Here is a 22,166-nt window from a genome sequence, read left to right as displayed (position 1 = left end):
CCCTCCGAGGCAGGCCCGTGTCCAGGATTTCATAAAGGGAGGGGTTGAAACTTTTTGCCTATGTAACTTACGTGGTCAAAGGAAAACTAACTACGCGTGTTGAATAGTTCATTTTAAGTTCGATAACTAGGCTTTTTTTATACGTTTTGCGTTTTTATTATTTTTTTTAATGAAATCTTATTTGCGCAGTTGAACATTTTGCAAAAGCACACATATTTCTTTTATGCCACCTAATTCTAGTTTCTTTTTTTTTTCTTTTGTTTTTCCATCAAATAACATTGAACAGAAATTTAATGAAAGTAAAAATTTTATTTAAAAAAAAATTGCTGTTTGTGTGAAGCGACTAATTCATCCTACACTAAAGGCGTACCAAAAAAAAAAAAAAAACAGTAAGCAAAGTAACCATTTTCCCTGCCCCTAAGTTTTTTTTGGGGGGGGGGGGACTACGTCATTCTCTAATGTTCTTTTAAATAATTTTCCCCTGCATGCTTACAGCATTGCCGGACAGCCAACCAACCATTCAATTTTTTTCAAGCACTTGGAAGCGAAGGTGCTTGGGAATCCTACAATTGAGGAAAATGTTAATTGTTAAAGTTGGGGAAATATTAAAGAGGGTGAATACTGTATCAGAGTTTAACTCTAAAATTAATTAAAACTTAAAATACGTTTTGGAAAATCGTTTAATGATTCATTGATTTTTTTTCACTGGGAGGGGTTTAACTCCTAAAACCCTCCCCTTGGACACGGCTCTGCTCCGAGGACTGCAGTTTCGTGCACTTGTCTGGTGTACTAATTCTGCATTTGCTACTAGTTTGTTTGGCTCTCTTGGCTCCTTTAAAAGGTTTTCCGCCTCCAGCACAGATTCTTCCTATTCTGGGCTGATAGCTGCTAAAAAGCACGAAACAGCAGTCCTCGGATGGAATGACTGAGCTGGCGGTGTATATATTAATTTCAACTTTTTAAAAAACGTAATGAAACTAGTACTCACGCACACAGTAACCTCCGTTTTGAATATACGTAGGAAGGGAACAAATACAACTCTTCTTCCCATCCACAAAACTGCAGTCGTCGCTTTCAGCTCCGCAATCACATTCTGGTTTTGGAACAACAATAAATAAAGCACAATGTAAGGCAATATGGATTTAAGACATATTAATCGGATTGTCTAGGTACTATAAATATTTCAAAAAAAAAAAAAAACATTCAATTGTAAGCCTTATGGCAGCTCAATAATGGCTCCTAGGATCTCAAGGGTTCAGCAGTTTTTGCAAGGAATTAGTTATAAGCAAAAGTAATTTCATGATTATTTCAAACTTATTAGTGGTGTCTTTTTGAGCAATCACGATTGCTTATTGTTCTCACTTGACTGTTTTTGATGTCCTTTGATTTTATTTTCCCATCGCCACCCTCCGCAGCATCACCGTCGACGGGCTACTCACCATGCTGCACCTCTAGCGAAAGCCGTCTCCGGGTTGCATCCATTTCCTACATACACGCGCATACATACACAACTACACACACACACACATACACCTACATACACAAACACATACACACGCGCGTACATACAGACACCCACACATACACATACACCTACACACACGTACACAAACACACACGCATACATACAGACACCCACACATACACACACAAAAGCATACACACAACTACCCACACATTTATGCCTGCACACAGACACAAACACATATACCTACACACACATACACATACCCCCCCCCCCCCCACAGACACAAACACACATGCCTACACACACATACACATAACCCGTACACACAAACACACACGCCTACATGCACACACTCGTGATTGCGAAAAACATAATTTGAATTCAAGACGTCAAAATTCAAATTAATTTTTTTTTATTTACCCGAGATCACACCTGTCACTTAAAAATACCTCGTATACCAGATAATTTATTAATTATCCCTTTAAATGCCACTCTGTGTTCCAATTATTCATTAATTTAGTTGCATTATAAAAATAAGACTATTAGGCATACCTTTAAGTAATTCAAGAAAAAAAAATTTTCCTTGCTTTTAGTACTTTTTTCTTTGCAAAAATGTAAAAATATTTTTTCTCCAGCAATTAATGAATAAGTTATTAAAAATGTCAAATTTTAATAACTGTAGTCTGTACTGAAATCGATTTCTATAGGGAAAATATCCTGCCAAACTAAGGGGGAAATATCTGAGCCCCCCCCCCCTAAAATTTTGCATATGGGTGCCCTTGTCTGAGACTGCGACGTCTTCGTCAACATCCGATTTTCTACAATTGGAATTAAGCAGTGGGTGAGTAATTTATCAAGTCCGAATTATATTTACAGAACATTTAATTTTTAATTAGGTTCTCGCCGCATTTTTTACCATTAATTTAAGTGATGTTATTTTTCGGCATATAAGATGGATGTGTCGAGTATCATGCAAATTTATAATCTAAGATGGATATGTGTCGAGTATTATACAAATATTTATTGTGCAAATATTTTGTGATCCGAAATTTCCCGAAACTTTGAGTTGTCGTTTCCGAAAATTTTCGGTTTTAAAAGAAAACTTTTAAAATGATTTTATCAATGATTTCGAGCATTTTTGTAAGCATATTTGAAGAGCTTTTATGATTTCAATAATTTTTGTTTGTATATTTGAAGAGTTTTTACGGTGGGGGGAGTGGGGGGGGGGGGTGTTGTTCGTAGAAGAAAATTTTTGTACGTAAGACTTCGTTCTTGAGCATGACACTCCCCCCAACCCAAAATAAAATGAAATCCTGTATCCGCCCCTTAGTCCAGTTGCATACTTAAGGAAAAAGACCCTCCGTGGGAAATTTCGTGAGGAAATTGTAAGACCAATTCTAATACATTCCTTATGACCTATATAACTATGCCTCACCGGGTGTTTTGCTTGAACTTGTGTCAGATGGCCTGTGTGACGTCATTAATCCAAGATGGCGGCTGCACTAGATATTGATGAAAATCTTCCGATTTTAACTGATTTTAGGGGCATATTATGATGTTTTTTCAACTTATCTTACATATTTAATGTTTTAATACTATTATATTTCAAATTTGAAAACTAATTGCCAATTTAAAATAAGTTATTCATTTAGTTTTTTTTTCTTTCTTTTTTTTTAAATGCAAATTTTTAGTAACCAATAACAGTTAAAAAATATTTTGGAAAGCTTGTCGATAAAATCAAATTTATTATTCCAAAAAAACTGCAAAATAATTTGCATACACGCGTTTCGGGGTTATAAGACGCATTTTTTGTTTTTCAATGCAGAAACAAATTACAACTTCCGTTACTTAATATTAGATATAATGATAATTTTATTTATGTACTCAAGTAATGAATGATTGATTTCATTATTTAAACTCTGATTTTGATTCAAAATATAGATTTAAAGGTAAACAGTTTTTACTTAAAGATCTTCATCTGAAGCGTTATCAATATCGCTTTGTTGGCTATGATTTTCACATAAGTCCTCATTATCTTCAGACACAAAGTTCAGTGCGTGAAATATTTTGAGATTTGCATTTACATGAAACAATGCATTTTCCCTTTACGCAGTTGCATCGAACCAGTTCAAAAATAGACTCAGAAGCACAAAAAAGTGTACACATAACTGAAACATAGAAGTTGTCTTTCTCTTCCCATCCGAAGTCTGACGGTGATGTTAAATTCGGGTGCTGCTGAGATCAGCAAGATGCCGTTCCAATACCTGATAATGCGCTCTTAAAATGTAAGGGGACAAAGATGCTCTTGCAGGAGGCAAATTTTCATTTTGAGTCTCCTGCTTGGAAAACATGAACCAAAGAAATTCTCCAATATCAGAAATCTTTGTCAGCGGCAAATATTCAGAACAAATAAAGCCTTCTTTCAATAACAATTTTATCATTTGTAACGAATTCTTCAGTTGACCCCCAGATGAGTCAGAGCGTCGAGAGTATCTTTGTCAGCCATCTTATAAATTTTCCAAAAAAGAAGGTTTTCCCTTCTAAGCAAGTGAGCTTGTTATATTACTTCCTAACAGAGCATAGAGTCATAACATTCCTCTTGTTTTATCTAGTCCTAATGCGATCATAATGCTGGTCATTCTTCGGTTGCTACCTACCCCAGTCAAAGATGTGCATGGACAGTGAAATGATTTTAACCAGAACAATGCTAGCAAAAATACATCGGTGTCAGGCGAATATATATGAGTACTGGTTGCTCTTTCTCTTAGAAGCATGAAGATAGTCCAGTACTATTTTAACACCCGCCTTTCAATGACTGCTTTGCAGTACAGTCACATCAACTTTTAATGATGATTTAGCTTCATTTCTCCAGCTTACGATTAGGTTTTTTTTTCAATGCTGCGTGCGTATATTAATGCTTTATTTACCTGATAAGCTGTTAAGTTATCCTTTGTTTTTACATGAGAAAGTAGGGTCTTCATGTGTACGTTTTTAATATTAGTACAATAGGTTATTTTGAACTCAGTGGCTGTTAATGTACTTCTTTTTTCCACATGGCAGATTGGCAGATTTTAGCGAGTTTCAATGTATGTGTCAAACACAAAGTGTGTTTCATCATATTTTAAAAGAATTTCCTTGATTTTATTATTAAATTCTGCAGCTAAATCATTACATGTTTTCACTTGCTTTTTTTTCTTCTGTGATTGTAGCTGCGCCATTCCATAAAGAACAGCAACATTGTATGATTCTGTGTTCATTTGCTTCGATATGCTTGAGTCTTTCATGGGGTAAGGCAAAGAATCTTCGATGCTGCTGTCTACTTTTTCTAAGCCACATTCTTCTAAAACCTTCATTAACTTTGATTTGTTTTGTAACAATTTTATCTACCCATCCAGATTAAACGTAGACTGTGGAACAGCCTAAAATTCATATGCTGTTTTTAAATCAATATCTGCTCGACTCCTTGATATAACTAGCAGAAGTTTAAATAATGATCGGCTTTTAACTGTAGAACAGTGTCAGCTATATTTGTTGCAACTTTCTTCGTGCTATTTTTACATAGATTTAGCTTTTCTTTTCTCATTGTGGCCCAGAAATTCGTGTTTTCAGTTTTAATTCTCAATTAGTTTTAATTGCCTTAAATACATCTGTTTGTATGGCTTCATTATGTTCAGACTTTGTTGTGTTAATAAGTTCACTTCCTTCATATATTATAGGGCTTGTTGATACTCTGATGGCACTATATATACATTGCACATCTTCATGTATAGTCGCTTTCCTCTTGAACCTGTCAAATGATAATGTTTACTCTTTAACGCTAAACTATTTTTTTTCCTATTGAGTTATGTATTTACTATTCCACCAATTACTTTCATACTCTTTTTCTCTTGCTCCAAAGCTTCGTCTGACTCTAAAGCACAAAACGGTACAAAAGACTTTTTAACAGCCCAATTGCCTTCCATGAATTCATTCCGAAGATTTTGTTGCTTTACTTTAAGACGCTTCATATTAGTCAAGTACCATGATATCATACTTGCATAATTTGTTAAATTCAAAGCAAAGAAATGGGGAACGGAACCTTCGAATGAAGAAATGTGTAATTCCCAATTTCCTGATCTAACAGACCGTATAAAAGTAACATTGTATCCATCATATGCATGTATAACAAAGCAAGTTTAAATGTTGGTCTTCCAATTGATTCTGTGTCTTCAAATCTTTAATTTTTTCATGTATTTTAGAATCTAGTAATACTGCACTATATTCGAGGAAAGTTCTTTTGTTTCATCATACTTTTTTTTCTTAAAAGCAATTTTTGCACCCTTCTTTGCATTGAAATTTCATTTCTTCATTGTGTATATAAAAAGCATCGAGGTAAAATTTAAATAGTGCAACCCTTAATGTAGAATGTGCTTCTGTAGCCCGTCTAACACACTTTCCTGCAAGAATTTTTGACACTACAGATTCACTGTATAACTCAGTCAAATTGTCGTCAAGACCTGTACAAGTTTTTGTTTGACAGGGCAAGTTTTAAAACTGGTTTTTATAATCCAATATCCAATATCAATCCCTGTTGATAAATTTTCCCCTAAAATATGTTTAGTTACATGTACCAGTTTCTGCATGAACGTAAGCTACGTTGATGAAATGAAACGAGCGTTCTAAAAAATGCAAGAAAAGCTCCTAAGGCATAATTATACAGGTTATAAGGAATTCTGTTAAACGATTATACAGTTGAAGCTTGTTAAAACGAACTCAAATGGACTTTAAAAGTGAATTTGTCTCTACTGTAGCTCGTTTTATTTGAAAAAAATAGTTTAAGTGTAAGTACAGTAGGACGGGGATCGCAAATATAGTTCGCTTTAGCAGTAATTCGTTATAAGCGTGTCTGAATTAACGAGGTTCGATTGTACTAATGTTTAATGATTTTATCCTGAAAATTAACAGTATTTTTTAACTGCAAAAACTCAGCCGAGGTACTTTTAAACTAGCTTATTCTGAATGCCAAACTCAAAAATGAAGACTTTAGAATTTTTTTTTTAAATGAGTTAACAAACAAATAAATTAAGTATTTTACTTTCAACTTATAATAAGAAAAGTAATAGAATATTAATCAAGCAAATTCACCAGAAAAATATCACAAAATACCCAAAATTTGAGTCATAACTGCAAAAACTCGTTACAGCCGCCATCTTGGATTGATGACGTCATACAGGCCGTCTGACACAAATTCAAGCAAAACACCCGGTGAGGCATAGTTACACAAGCCATAAGGAACATAACAGAATTGGTGTCACAATTTCCTCACGAAATTTCCCACGGAATGTAGTATGCCCCCCTACTACTGTGTTACCCTACATTAACCCTACAGAGAGTTTCAGATAAATGTATCTTCCTTCAAAAAAAAAAAAAAAAAAAACTGGTTTACGGTAAACACGAAGAAGAATACGAGCATCCATTCGCTACAGCTTCTGATTAAAAAAAAAACTACTAATTCATAAAATTTTACAAGCCTAAAATACGATTTTTTTTTGAGCAATCACGATTGCTTATTGCTTTCATTTGACTATTTTTGGCGTGTTATCATTTTATTTTCCCACCGCCACCCTCCGCACCATCACCGTCGACCGGCTCCTCACAATGTTGATCCTATAGCGAAAGCCATCTCCAGGTGTTGTCCATATCCTACACACACGCGCATACATACACAACTACACACATACACACACGCAATCATACAGACACCTACACATACACACACACAAAAACATACACACAACTACCCACACATTCATGCCTGCACACAGACACAAACACATATGCCTACACACACATACACATACCCTCCCCCCACACACACATTCATACACACAACTACCCACACACTTATGCCAGCAAACAGACACAAACACACATGCCTGCACACATACACATACCCCTACACACAAACACACATACCCCCACACACAAACACACACGCCTACATACACGCACTCGTGATTGCGAAAAACATAATTTGAATTCAAGATGTCAAAATTCAAATTAATTAATTTATTTATTTATTTTATTTATTTATTTTTTATTTTTTTTTCAGTAACGAAAACAGTTACATCTTAGACAAACAATAAAACAGCTGAAATTACCTTCGCACTCGGATCCATTGTCTTCATATCCTCTTTCACATAGGCACATCTTTCGACCTCCAGAAAGCATCATACAACTTCGTGAATTAGGACCGCATCGACATTCTGAGAAGGTAATAAAGAGAACTTTGACTGACAAAGGCACACACCAATATGCATAAATTTGCATTTCTTCACGCAACTTTTAAATGGAAGAAATTTATTCAAAAAAGTCGTTACTTTGAAGACCTAAGTCGAGAACTGTATACAGGGTGTTGCAAAAATGATTGATACATTTAAAAAATCAATAAAAACTAAACGGGCAACGATAGAAATATACCGTTTGTTGCATTATGCTTGGGACAACAATAAATTTTCAGACAGACAAACTTTCAAAATTAGTTACAATGTTCCTGAACAGATGGCGCTGCAGGTATTTTAAAAAGTATAAAAGAAAACGCAGTCTGTAGGATCGCCAAAATGACCGGTATATTTGAAAAATCAATGCTGCCAGTTTAGTTTATATTGATTTTTCAAATGTATCAGTCATCTTTGGAACACCTTGTAAAATCAACAACCAAATATGACACAAAATATGCAAACAGCAATGTATGCACAACAGGATTGCTTCGTCTTCAGTGGGGGGGGGGGGGGATTGCGGCTCTAAAAATATTAACCTACCCGGTATTGAAAAGCCACTAGATTACCACAATTTTTCCTGTGATAAATTTTTTCCAAAGAATTTATTAAAACGTAAACAATAATTTCTGCACCAACAAAAAAAAAAGAGCTGTTGTTTCAGAAACAGAAACCTATTTTTACATTGCGATAGCATTTGGTGACAATTCATTCATTGCACGTTCAAGGCAGATGTCTCATTGGACAGGTCATATTCCAAGTAAGTGGGTGGGTCTCGGTTTTACTTCTTTCAGCAGCCATTGATCAGAGACAACAACGCTTCCTATAATTAATTTGAATTAAAAATTGGCGAGAGTAGGGTTGCAATAAAGAATGCAAAGCTTAATTTATATTTACTTTTTAGCCAACTCAGTGCAGTTATTACTGCAACTTAAGCATTCCAGGTCTAAATGATTGCATAGCGAAAATATACTAGGAGTACGTTTTTTTTTTTTTTTTTCTTATTGCCAAAATGTTTCTAAACTTGAAAATAAGGCCTCGCGTCTTTTTCTCCTTCATTACCTATAATGGAATGGTCTTGTTTTCGCAAATGGGTCATTTGTTTGCTGTCTGACTATACATAGATTCTTTTGATGTAAGAAAACATAAACTTGCTCCAGTTGCATATTTCATCAAAAATAATCTGAAACATACCTACGCATGTATTGTTAATTTGAAAGTAGCCTCGATCACAAGTACAAATTTGTATCCCCTCTTCAAATGTACATGATTTTGCATATGGTCCACAGTTGCAATCTGGAAGAGAAATGAGCACATATCAGTTTTAAAAACATAGTACACTTTAAATGATTTTTTTAAGCAATCATCTTGCTTTTGTTTTTACTTGACGGTTTCGATGTTCCTATGATTTTATTCCCCCCCCCCCCCCGCCTCCCTCTGCAGCACCACTGTCGACCGGGCCCTCCCGATGCTGCTGCTCCAGGGAATACGGTATCCAGGTTGCGTCCATATCCTGCACACACACGCATACATACACACACACGTACCCACACACTCATTCCTGCACACAGACACACACACACACATACACGCACATGCTCACACACTCGCGCCTGCCTACATACACACACTTGTGATTGCGAAAAACATAATTTGAATTCCAGATGTCCAAATTCAAATTAATTTTACCTTTTTTTTTTTTTTTTTTTTTTTTTTTGTACATTAGCTTATGCTCGTTTTCATTTTCACAATCCCAAATGTTGGGAAATTCAATGAGTATAGCACTACAAGGGAAGAATAAACGAACCTATATATCTTCAAGAATAATATTGCGTGTCTAGAATGATTTGTATGAGAGTTAGAAATAATAAGCGAAGAAATAAATACCACTACTCGGCTAAAAAAAATCTCTTCGAAAAGCTTCTGCTGATACTTATGCAAAATGACCCCCTGAATAAAAATTAGTGCCCGCCACCAACACATAAAACCACATTCGTTCTGAGGGCATTTGATTTTATAAAGCGGCGGATTTTTCATCCGGCATACCTACACTTAAAAAAGTGAGAGGTATTAAAGTCTCAATGCTCTAAAAAAGAAATTAATAACTATATTTATATTTTAAGTGCTTCAAAACACAGTTGACATTTCAACTGGATATAATATACAATTTTTATTTGTACAAGGTCTTAAAACTTTGGCGAATTGCTGTTTAAATAAGCTCGTAATTTTTAACAGAACCTCCTTTTTGTTTTAAAGTACATCGCATGATATAAAATGCTTTTTTGATGTGTATTGAAGAGGCTAATTCGGAAAAAAATTTCCTCACACTGTGAAAACGATTCAGAAGCGTTCCTGGAAAATAATAGCCATCTCATATGCCTAAATTAATTGTACCAGTAACTTATCTTGCATAAACCAGGAACGTTTTCCATTAAAAGTCAGTAACCTTCCTGAAATTATCCTTGAAAACTTTCTGAAGAATTCGTAAATCTCCCCAGTTAAATCCAGTTTGAATCTTCAAGAGAAATTAGGTAGATTTAATTTAACTCTGATTTGAACTTTCCTGATTGACCATGAAAACTCCAGTAGCACCAACGCAAGTATGAGCTAAGCATCTACCTTGACTTACAAAGCTGCTGCTAATTGTACACTTATTCGCTTAGTCAATCTGGACGAGCTGTAGCAAAGCCGATATTATTATTAAGCACGCTCAGTTAACCTTTAAATCGGTAGCAAAAAATATTATTTACAATAGCAAATCATCTGCATTCGTATGACTTGTAGCAATTCAGGAAGCTTGTCTGCAAAGATACTTGACTTTACGGGGAAATGAATGAAAACCCGTGAAATTTCGAAACGTTTCACGGAAATAGTCAATAACGCTTCGGAGTTTTTTTTTTTTTTTTCAAATGGGGAAGCAGAAGTCCCCATAAATAGAGCTGCGAAGGGGTTGGGCGATAATTTCTAGCGTAAAAGTAAGCCCTGAAAGGCTATACTACTGCTGTAACGCCTAACCAGTTCGCAGCAGAATTTATGGCGACTTCTATTGCAATTTCAGCATGCAGCGCCACCTGTTGGCAATTTTTGATACTAATTTCCACGTTTCTGTACATGATATTTAAGGGTTTTCAACAAACATACCGTTTATTTTATTCCAATATCATCCTGTGTTTTCGCGATGTCAAGGAGTCCTTCGCTGGACACCCTGTATGATAGACGAACAGTTAAATTACAAAATTGATTGAACTGAGCTTATTCTTCAAGCGTAGTTTCTCCAACGTGCACTGTAAAAAACAATGCAGAAACATTCCTGGAAAATAACGGGCAACCGATGTGCCCAAATTCAGCCAGCAACAAATCTTGCAACAGAAACGTTTCGCACTAAAAGTCAGTAGCAATTCTGAAATTATTCTTGAAACCTTCCGAAGAATTTGGAAATCTCCGAGTTTAAAACCAGCCATCTCTGTGGAACCATAATGGAAAATTAGGTAGATTTAACATACAATCAACTCTCAATTACTCGAAGTCCAAAGAGACCGGTTAAAACCTTCGAGTAATAGGTAGTTCGAGTAATAGGAAGTTCTTTTCCCTAGCTTTTTCAAAAACGTCTTTTTTACTAGAAAATCGCCCGTCAAGATATGACGGGTGAAAATTGCTTCTACATTTGAACGAAGGAATTGCCTGTTTGGTGATCTTTTGATAGTTGAAATTTATACCCTAACTCCAGTAGATAGCGTTCTCCGTTGACCACTTATTTTTACAGTGTAGTCAAAATGTGACTGAGTGTTTATATTTAGCCAAAAGCACAAGAAAAAAAAATAATAAATTGTATCAAACCTATGAAATTGATAGTAAATTTTATGCTTATCTTCGTATTCTAATAAATATTCTTAGGTTAAGTGGGTGAAAAGCGAAATTTTAGTTTGAGGTAGTAACTTTTTATGTATACAAAAAGTCAAAACTGCTATTAAAAGAATATGCATTTCAGCTTACAAAGAAGAATATTTTTCCTGCACAAAAAGGATTCCCTTGAAGTCTGAAATTTTAAGCCAGATATTTCTTCTTGTGCTTACATTACGCTTTGTTTTCTAAGTGGAGCCAAAGGTTAAAACTACAAACAAAAAACGTTTCGATTACGAGTTAATTCAACTGCATAAGAACTACAGGCTGCATCAAGGGTTCGAAACAGCAAAGAGCGTTCCTGTACAATTTATTTTATTCCCTTACGTGTGTTATTTATTGTATGTTATGTTTTGATGTTATGCGTAATATTGGTCTAATTTTTAGATTCTGGCAGATGTTCAGGGCAAGGTCCGAACTCTAGTTCAGCTGGTTAACAGCCGAACGCTCTGCAGATTGAGCTAATCAGCTTTATCGTACACAACGCAAGATAAATGCTATTCGTTCAACTATCTTCTTATATATAATAGCCGATGATCGAATAACCCGCATGTTTCAACAATGAAACTCGTGCCACGTCATGATAATTTTAAAATATGTTTTGGTAATGTTTAGCACGCAGGGAAAGGCTTTATTGTGACGAGGCTGAACTCGTTCCGGTAACTAAACTGTTTTACTGTTAAGACTGTGTCATTTCAGGGTAATGAAGAAACAAAATAACGGTCAACAATGAACGCTACCTACTGGAGTTTAGGGTTCATCCACTGGAGTTTTTTTTTTTTTTTTTTTTTTTTGTCATTAGTCGGCACGACAAGCTTTTAAATGAGGGGTAAATGATGTAATTTGATCAAGGAATAAGGAATAAGCGACAAGAAAACCGACTTCAGAAATAATATAGAAGATAAGTAATAAAAGAATGAAGGCTTTCACGGCCGGTGTCAATAATTAATGCTTCTTCCAAAAAGAAGCTTTAACACAAGGATAAAAGAACACTAAAGAAACTGCCATTTGGGCCAAACTGAGAAATCAGCAGTCGCGGAACATACTTTTAGTGATGGGACCCATGTCATTAAATTCAAAGAAACCAAAATATTTTCAAGGACATCCCAACTACTACGCCAGATTAAACAGAGAAGCAATCAAAATTTTCACATATCCCAACAATTTCAACAAAAAGGAAGAAGGAATTAAGATAAACAAACCCTGGCATGCTGCACTTAAACGATTATCCCGAGAGATACTTTTAGCCAACCAGAAACAGCGACGGACGTCCAGCAGCCAATCCCCAACCAGAATGAAGAGAGCTCAAGTTTCAGCCAACCAGAAACAAGGACGAACGTTCATCATCCAATCCTGGCCCAAATTGGAGGGAGAGCTAGTTCTTCCCACATAATTAGTATCAACACTTCGATATCTGCATCTGTTACTAGGAAGCCCCTTCCATGGAAGCTTCGACCACGTAAACACTGAAGATGGTCGCCGCAATTGCGGTCGAAACGTTTGGGGAAACAACACTCAGACCACGGCACAACAGCCTGGAATCTCACAAGATTAGTATGTACAAGATAATACTCACCTTTGCACACTTTATCTATTTGATGGAAGGCCTTCTCTCCGTCGAAGCACTTACAGTAGGCTCGCTCGCGGAATGTATCGTACACGCACTCAACGTCATCACCGTCCCCGCAAGTCTTCTTTTCCGGAACGCAGTCATCGACAATTTGGCATCGATCGCCGCTCGTCCCTTTGAAGCATCGACAATATTTTTTGTCACCCGGCTCAACAGGTGTATCATCATACCAATTCTTTTTTTCGGAACATTCGGAAGAATAGAAGCAATCGTCGTTCGATTCACATGGCACTGCAAATGAAAACGAAATTGTACTTACAGACCTTCTTTTGTGCGTTATTATTTTGTGCAATTTATTTTTGTGCGATAGTACATGGAAATTTCGATCAAATTGGAACATATCGATAGGGGTATTTCCTTCGGTCAAAAGTACTTCTTTTAGCACTAAAATTGATAAAATAAACAAAAAAAATGGTACTAGAAAGTATTTTCGTTGTTAAAAATTAACTATATATATATATATATATATATATATATAGATAGATAGATAGATAGATAGATATATATATATATAAACTAAAAGTTGTTTTCCTACCATTTAATTTTAAATATTTATTTAATGACGAATTTCTGAAACCAAACGTTTCATCGTGTGACATCACAAGTGAAGAAAGTCATCTTTAATCGGAGCATTGGTTGTCTTTTCTGGCAAGGTTTCGGCTTTTGGTGATTTTTCAGTGCGACCAATTATTAGCGGAACGAGAATTGTTAGTGAAATAAAATATTAATTTGGCGAAGTTAGGAAATGCCCTGAAACTTCAATCTGGTAACCCTAGCGACTTTTTCCCTTGTCACGTCAGCAGCGAAAATGAAAACAACGATTGAACGCCTTTTAAGATTAATTTTTTAAGAGAAAAAATAAGTCAAAATTAAGAAATGAAAGGTAACTCACCCCACACATGTTTTCGAAAATGCGCTTTCAAAAGAAAATATTTTTGAAAAATGGCAAACTACACAATGGGGTTATTTCCTTCAGTCAAAAGTACTACTTTTAGTCACTGAAATTGATAGAATAAGCAAAAAAAAAAAAAAATAGAGCGTGAAAAAAAACTTTCATGTTCCCACCTTTAATTTTTAAATATTTTTTCAAATCTCTGATTTTTAAAATAAGGCGCGGTCTTTATGACGTCATAAATGATGTTCTTTGGCTCATCTGTCTACCGCGTTTCCACGTTATGATAATCAAGAAGTGAATTAAATATTGCGCTCTACGCTTGCTATCAACCATATCGTTGCCAATACACGTGAGTAAAGATGCGAATTAAATATTATGCTTTGTGAATGGCATTTCATCATTTGTGATGTCATCGGCAGAAACGTAAATAATGAAAGCTCACCGATTTAAGTAATTTTTTGAACATATTAAACTTAAATAAATTATTTAAAAAATGGTCAGATCCTCTGTTTTCAAACATGATCTTTCAGAAAAAAAAAAAAACTTTTAAAACATTGGAAACTCCCCCATTATCGAAGTTATTCATAAAACGAGTGCTAGGTAGTATTGTCAGTTGACGAAAGTGATTTTGAACCAGTTTACCACTAGAAATTTCGTGCATTGTCAGACTACGAAGGATAATGGTTACACGTTTTGAAAAGATTTGTTAGCGTAAAATAAGATACTCATGTAACCAAAGTATTTTTAAAAAAGCTTGGTTGTGCGTTCCCTAAATAAAATTATATAAGGTTCACAAAATTAATGGCATGTAATTACTTTGATAACATGTCATTCGTCTCTCATCTTCTGCACGGTCCCTACTAATTTTGAACTCGAATATCTCCTTAAGTTTTAGTCGCAAGTGTTTTAAATGTTTTGTGTTGGTATTGCAACGGATCCGGTGCGACTTCCAACTTTCTTGAAAGGACGACACAGTTCTTGATTAAAAATACAGGAAATTTATTTACACTATGTACAGGAAAGATCGTCAACAACTGCTAAATTAATCATCAGCAATTAAGCAAATATCACACAACATCGTAAACTGAACGGTTACACACGTATATACTCCCACATACGAAAAATTACACAGCGAAATGCCTCACAATAAACAGAGCTAATACACTCTCAGTACAAATTCTCAATCGAAACTGAACTTTTTATCACGCGGGACGCTTTTATAAACATCGAAAAGTTTCCACAACATTCGAAATTCTTCTCGAAATGCGTAGACCGTTATCTTATTCCATTCACAAATTTTATCAATGAAAAAAAGAAATAGGGGGGGGGGAACGTATACTTCCGCCGAATGTATAGGGGTTGTATATTTATTACGGGAAACTATTTACAGGTTACGTTACTATAATAATTACTATTTACAGAGTTTGTTGCAGTATTGTTTTCCAATAAAGATTGTTTTATACGTCAGGAAACCTAAGACCTGTATAGAAAGTTAGATTTCGCATTTTTTTATGAATTTTCTTTTTAGCTTCAAACTTCTAATACCTTAAGCTTTCATCTTATTTTGAACATTTTTTTCAGCAGCATCTGGGGCTAACGGTTGGGAAAATAAAGGTCTTGCGGGTTGAGTGGGGACCCGCTGTGTATCAAAACGGATGAATGCGTTTGAGTATGTTCCTCGCACAAATCCAGTTCACGTCAGATCTTTGCGAAATTTGGCACAGAGGTCCTTTGATGCTCAGGAATTCAAGGAAGGTTTTTTTTTTTTTTTTTTGAAACTTAAAAACAATCCAAAGAGGTCTACATTAAAATTTGGGGTATAAAATTACTATACTATTTTCTACATAGTGACGCGAAATTTTACTTTTTTTTTTAAGCCGGATTGTCGAACAAGCGTCACTTGACATAATTTTTATTTTCGAGGTGGACCGTGCAACGCCGGGAAACGCAGCTAGTAGTTTCTAAAATTCACAACTTACCTCTACAGGTTTTTGTCACACGATCAAATTGTTTTTCTTTTTCTTGGCACACACACGCAATTGATCCACCCACAATCTGCACGCAAGTGACGTCACTATCGTCACCACACAGCTCGCACTGTTCGCAGAAATTACCTCTCGTCCCATTCTTGCAGTCACAAAATTTTTCATTGTTAGATACAGTGCATTTGGCTCCGAACTTACATTCCGTATCCAGCTTACAGGTCTCTATAAAATAAATACTTTATAGTTTACTGAAAGTAAAATGAAACGACAGTAATTATCCGCAGAATTTGGTGGCCCAAGTGCCGCGGATAAAACTCAAAAAGGCAAAAATTAGGGACAAATAAGGGACACAAACCACTATACCATGTTCATCCAATGACATGCCAGAATTACTAACACGTGACTGGTGTTTACAGTAACGATTGGTTAAGCTCTTCTCAAACATTTTCGGTTTATAAGCTCGTCGGTAAATCTCCTTAACTTTTAGTAACAGTAGACTTGTAAATATTCATGAAAGTAGTATCCTCATATAAATAATAGCCAATGATCGAGGAAGCCGCGAGTTTTAACAATGAAACTCGCGCCAAGGCCTGATAATTTGATAATATGTTTTGGTAATGTTTAACATTCAAAAAAGGCTTTATTGTGAAGAGGCTGAACTCGATCCGGTCACTGTGGTGAAAAAGTGGTTTATTCTTTCGAATTTGTTAGAAAACATGAACCACCAACTTAAATTAAAAAAAAAAACAAAATGAGGAAAAAAATTTAGACCGATCGTATTTTAAGTGTTTCCGCAAAACTCCAGGACGTCACAATGTTTGGTGCTTACGTGGAACACGGAGAAAAAGTTTGACTTACCCCAATGTAGTGGAGACACAATAAGCACAACTCATTTCGCGTCACATATGAAAATTTATTCCGATGATCATCACTTACACGACGAATATCAAGATCCTAGGGAGCTCCCGCGGAGTAATCAAAACATAGAAGGGAATACAAAAGATTAAAATATGAAAAATTTAGGTAAGTTAAGTTCACAGTCCAGTCTATTGCAGGGAATTATGTTGCCACAGCAGAGGCAGGGCCGATCCTAGCAGGTGTGCAGAGTGTGCACCGCACAAGGGCGGCCGAAGCAAGGGGCGGCCGCAGGCTGCATCATGTAATTCTTATAATAAACAAACATTCCTCAAGAATTTCTCACAAGATCACTTATAATAAGTCGAATAAATCTGCTAAATTTTAAATGTTCAATTATCAAATTAAGTGTCGATTTCCCGGCAGCATATAGCACAGTTTAAGAAAAATAGAATGTTTGGGACCAATGTCTTAGTTCATTGTCCATTAATATTTATTCTTTGCACACATGCTTCATTTGGTTGCAAAATTTGTGACAGAACCGGTAATCGGGCATGGATACAGGGGAGGGAAAATGAGGAAAATGGCCCCCTCCTGAAGCATGAAAGGGTGCCTTCTAAAAGGAGCACCGAGGGCGGCCACTAATGTTTACCTCCCAAGCGTTTATAGACCTAAACAATGAAGACATTTTTTTATGTATATAAGAAAAAGCTATACTGATTAGATACTCTCATCATAAGCATTTCAAACAACAAAATCTGTGTTCAATAATCGTGGATGCGTGGGAAGAAAGTAAAAAATTGCGACTCATTTGAGAGTCAAACATATATGAATGACAAACTAAAATTTTGTAATTTTCCCCCTTTACGGCAATTTTTTCTAATTAAAATCCCGAATGAACTGCCCGGTTTCAGATCAGGTAGGAGGACAGGGCTCTTGCTCCGGGTAGTAAGTTTAAACGAAGATCCGAAATGATGCCATGACCTCCTTGACGAGACTAAAGAAGGTTTAAAATTGCGTTTATAAGACTTTAATTTCGGAACATTTTTCTGGTTGAACCACCGACCTTAAGCACCCAATTAAGTCTCTGATTCACCCCTTCCACCTTAACTTAATCAAACATAGCCTAAAAATGTTGGCTCCGAAATCTAAAATGTGTTTTTAGAGGATAGATGTCATCAAAATTCATCTTTCCTAATGTCATCAAAAATTGCTTAATGACATTTTTCGGATTTCTTTTTCGAAATTTTTACGATGGACTTTTTGCACTTACCAATAAAGACAGTCTCAGTTAGTGTCTTTAGAGAAGCCTCTAATCCCATCCCCTCTCATTTAATTTATTGAAAAACAAACTAAAATTGCGTTTTTCAGACATTAGTTTCAAGAACTTTCGGGGAAGGACCCCGGATCCCGCTTTTCTCCAAACTATTTTTTCCGAACTAATTTCCAAACTAATTTTCTCCAACTATACCTCCTAATTTCGTTTTTAGACGGTTCCGTGGAGCCACAGAATCCTTCCTGCCTACACTAGCCTGAAATTGACTTCAGTTTCTAAAAGCAGTTCGTGAGGGCATACTGAACATCCGCTCGCTCTTAGTCCCATCGTTATCAAACAATGCTTAAAGTACGATTTTGGGACTTATATTTCTAAAGAATTCCGGAGGAGAACTGCTTGGCTTATGTAACTTTTCGCCGCGCTAGTGCATACTCATCAATCGTCGAGGTAAGGTGGACAAAAGTGTATAGTTGTATTTTTCAGATATTAATATCGAAAAATATCCGTAAGATCCGCCGATGCTTCCCAGTACCGTTAACATCACCAAAAATAGTATAAAATTGCGCTTTTAGAAACATCCGTTTGGAGTCTCAAAACCCTTCCTTCTAAAAAATAGCCTATAATGTACTTTAGTTCTAAAAAATATTTCGGTTCGGAATATTTCCACGTCTCCCCTATCGTTTTCAAACATAGCCAAAAATGGGTTTTTGAAACAATAGTGCCGAGAAATTACAGGAGGAAAGCCGCCAGATCACCTACCATCACCAAAACAGCATAAATTGGCGTTTTGAACTTCAATTTCGAAAACCTTCAATGGGAGACGATTGAATCTCCCTCCCTCTAGCAACGTCAACAAAGGTAACCCAAAATTGCGTGCTTAAAACTTAGTACAGTGAAACCTGTGTAAGTTGACCACTCGCGGTGCAGTACTTTGGTGGTCAACTTAGACAGGTGGTCAACTTATAAAGGGCGGTAATGTTTTTTTTTTTTAGCACCATGTTTTCATTTTTTGAGTAATTCACCCTTATTCTTTCTGTTCAACTCACTTTCATTGTTTAACATCATTGAAAGTAAAACAGTAATTAAAAATAATATTCAAATAATTTTGTTATTTTTTTCCTTGTTTTTAACTATATTAGACACTGAAGTTTTAGAAATTCCATATGTGCCGACTAATTTTCTCTGGCTTTTTCCATTTTCAATTAATTTTAATATAATATTTCATACTTTTTATTAATCTCAAGTTCAACTAACTTTCTTTTTCAAGCCTTTTTTGTACAAATTATAGCACAAAGAGCAGTAAGCGCGACTCTCCCAGTTCATAAAGGCAAAATTAAAATGTCCTATCTCTTAATCCCTTGCACCAGAAACATGTCACTTTACTCATTAGCAGGCCCAGATCTGCGTACCCGCAGAGCAAGGGGCCCGCGTCCGTAAAGGGGCTAACGGTCCTAGAAATTGAAGAAAAAAAAAAGCACTAAAACTTATTCACTTTACAAATAGACACTGCTGGCCACTAAGGAGGGCCCCTACATATTTTGTTGCAGGGGACCCGAAATGTATAGATCCTGGCCTGCTCTTTTTAGCACAATTCCTGTATTGCCACAACATATTGGAACTAAAAGAAAAGACTTTGAACTTTTTTACTGACACCTAATTTTCATTGAACAGAGTACAAAAAACTATCTCAAATAGAACAACAAATGAAAAACAAGTTTGGAGAATGAAGAGCAGCATAAGTTTTATGCTGCTGGTTAGTTAGTAAAATGCTAGTCTCTCATCAAAGCATTAAAAACATTTTTGGAAAGCTATCAGAATAATAATAATAATAAATAAATAAATAAAATAATAAAACAATTTTGTAAAGAAAGTTTTAAAAAATAAACCAAGTGGTCAACTTAGAAAGGGTTTTTTACAATACTTCAAACCAAATTTGGCGTACATTAGTGGTCAAGATAGACAGGTGGTCAAGATAGAGAGGTGGTCAAGTTACAGAGGTTTACCTTTATTATATGAGATAGGACTAATTCCGTTCCTGACAAAAGCGGTCAACATAGACAGGTGGTCAACTTACAAAGGTGGTCAACTTTACAGGTTTTACTGTATTGGAAAATTTTCGGAAAGAGCGCCGATCCATCCTACGCTACGGTCACAAAAGAAGGCTTCAAACTGATTTCAATTTGGGAAGAATTTTAGGAAAGAACTTCAACATTACTATCTCCTGAAGTCTCGAAAAAGTTCCTAAAATTGCGATATTTGACGTCAATTTCGAAAATTTCTCCATGCAGCTTGAGTATACCCGACTCTTTTGTCCTTGCAACCAAAGATTAACTAAAACTATTTTTCATACGCCAATTTCGATAATTTTCTCGGAGTAATTCCCCCCTTCCCTGATCCCCCCCCCCCCGTCCTTCCTCTGATGTCACCGAAGAAAGACTATAAAATGCGTTTTTAAGATTAGTAAATTTTGGTATCTATTACTTTCTTCAAAGATATAAATATTACCTAAGGAGTTTCTTATTATAAAACTTTTCTTCCTTTTTATAAGTTCATCATTCTTCCGTTCTTTTTTTTAAATTAGAACTTGGTATAGAAATTTGAAGAAAGATTTATATGGACGTTAAAGATGAGTCAAAATATGCAAATTACTCTTATAGGGCGGCACATTAGGTCTTTGCACAAGGGCGGCCGACACCCTAGGATCGGCCCTGAGCAGAGGGATGTGCATCGTACATGGGGAGGCTAAAAAAGGCGCGGCTTGTTGTTGCAGCGAAAGGATTCATCGTAGAGACATCAGCGAGGAAGATGATGTAAAACCACTTGACGCTATACCACGGCGATGACTGAGAATTCTCCATTACTCAGGAAGAAAATGGCGCAGCGGGAATCAGAACTAAATTCATGTCAACGACCGCGCGTACCGCTTTCACTATCCAGGTCTCATCAGCTACATGTGCATCACCAGTCCTTTCTGATCATATGCAATGATCATCGTGTAAAAAAGAAAAGGTTTTCCTCCGTGCATGATCGAGCTACTTCCACGTGGACGCGAACATTTTTCAATCTTTTTTAGAAAATCTTGATTAAATACAGGACCTCGTTCATAACTAAACTATCATTTTTTTTAGAGAAACAGGGCTCTAAGGCTCCTGTGCAATTATTTTACAATTTACATCCTTTTTTATGCCGATGCATCAAGATTTTGCATCGCAGTCGTCGCCATTGCATACGACCCATTCACAAGTCAAGCGTCCGCGCTCCTAACTGCCCAACGCTCCGTCACGTATCACGGCTAGCACACGACTCCCCACGAAAATTTTTTGAGACATCCAGCTAAAAACCCACGCGGTCGCGTGAAAAACAGATCTCCATACGCGGCGTCACTTAGCGCAACGAATGGGAACGCGGGAAAATGACATCACCGAACTAGACCACGCCTACGGCCAATGAGCGAAAAAGGCGGGAGACAACACATCGCGAGAGGAAGAAGGGAAAACATGGCCGCCAAAAACTCGGAAACGACGCCATTAAATAAAAAATCCGAACACATGAAATAAAAACGCGAAACGATGAAAATATATGTGATTACTATATCACAGTCACTTAAATGTTTTGTTGGTAAGACAGTCATTTTAGGGGAAGGAAGTATCAAAAAAGTGGTTGAAATTTAATTCTACACTGTTATAACCAGGGGTTCCAGACGAGTGAAAATATTCCCTCTAAGGTGAAAGCATTGTACCTGAAGGTGCAATGCAGACTAGAAAATAGAGCAGAGGAGCCGAAACAGCATGCAATCGCGAAAAGACTCACTGCGCATGCCCTTTTGCCTTAGACATACATTCAACCACCTCAATATGGCGGACAAATGATGATTGCGTTTGTGTGTCTTTCACATTGAAT

The 22,166-nt window shown here is 36.1% G+C and overlaps 1 protein-coding gene across 1 annotated transcript in view; it reads right to left on the bottom strand.

Annotated features, from left to right (window-relative positions):
* LOC129228662 (neurogenic locus notch homolog protein 1-like) overlaps positions 1-22,166 on the bottom strand; it is a 76,616-nt gene that overhangs the window by 42,216 nt on the left and 12,234 nt on the right. The window contains exons 4-8 of the mRNA XM_054863346.1: positions 16,130-16,357; positions 13,202-13,486; positions 8,920-9,021; positions 7,609-7,713; positions 989-1,093 (exon numbers count right to left, since the gene is read on the bottom strand). Of these exons, the coding sequence (XP_054719321.1) occupies positions 989-1,093; positions 7,609-7,713; positions 8,920-9,021; positions 13,202-13,486; positions 16,130-16,357 (825 nt within the window). The remainder of the gene's footprint in view (positions 1-988; positions 1,094-7,608; positions 7,714-8,919; positions 9,022-13,201; positions 13,487-16,129; positions 16,358-22,166) is intronic.

This window comes from Uloborus diversus, chromosome 8 (genome assembly GCF_026930045.1).
Source record: "Uloborus diversus isolate 005 chromosome 8, Udiv.v.3.1, whole genome shotgun sequence".
In the NCBI taxonomy this organism is placed as follows: Eukaryota; Metazoa; Arthropoda; class Arachnida; order Araneae; family Uloboridae; genus Uloborus; species Uloborus diversus.
Note: the sequence above shows the minus strand (reverse complement) of the source record. Positions and strands in the feature narration are given on the sequence as shown.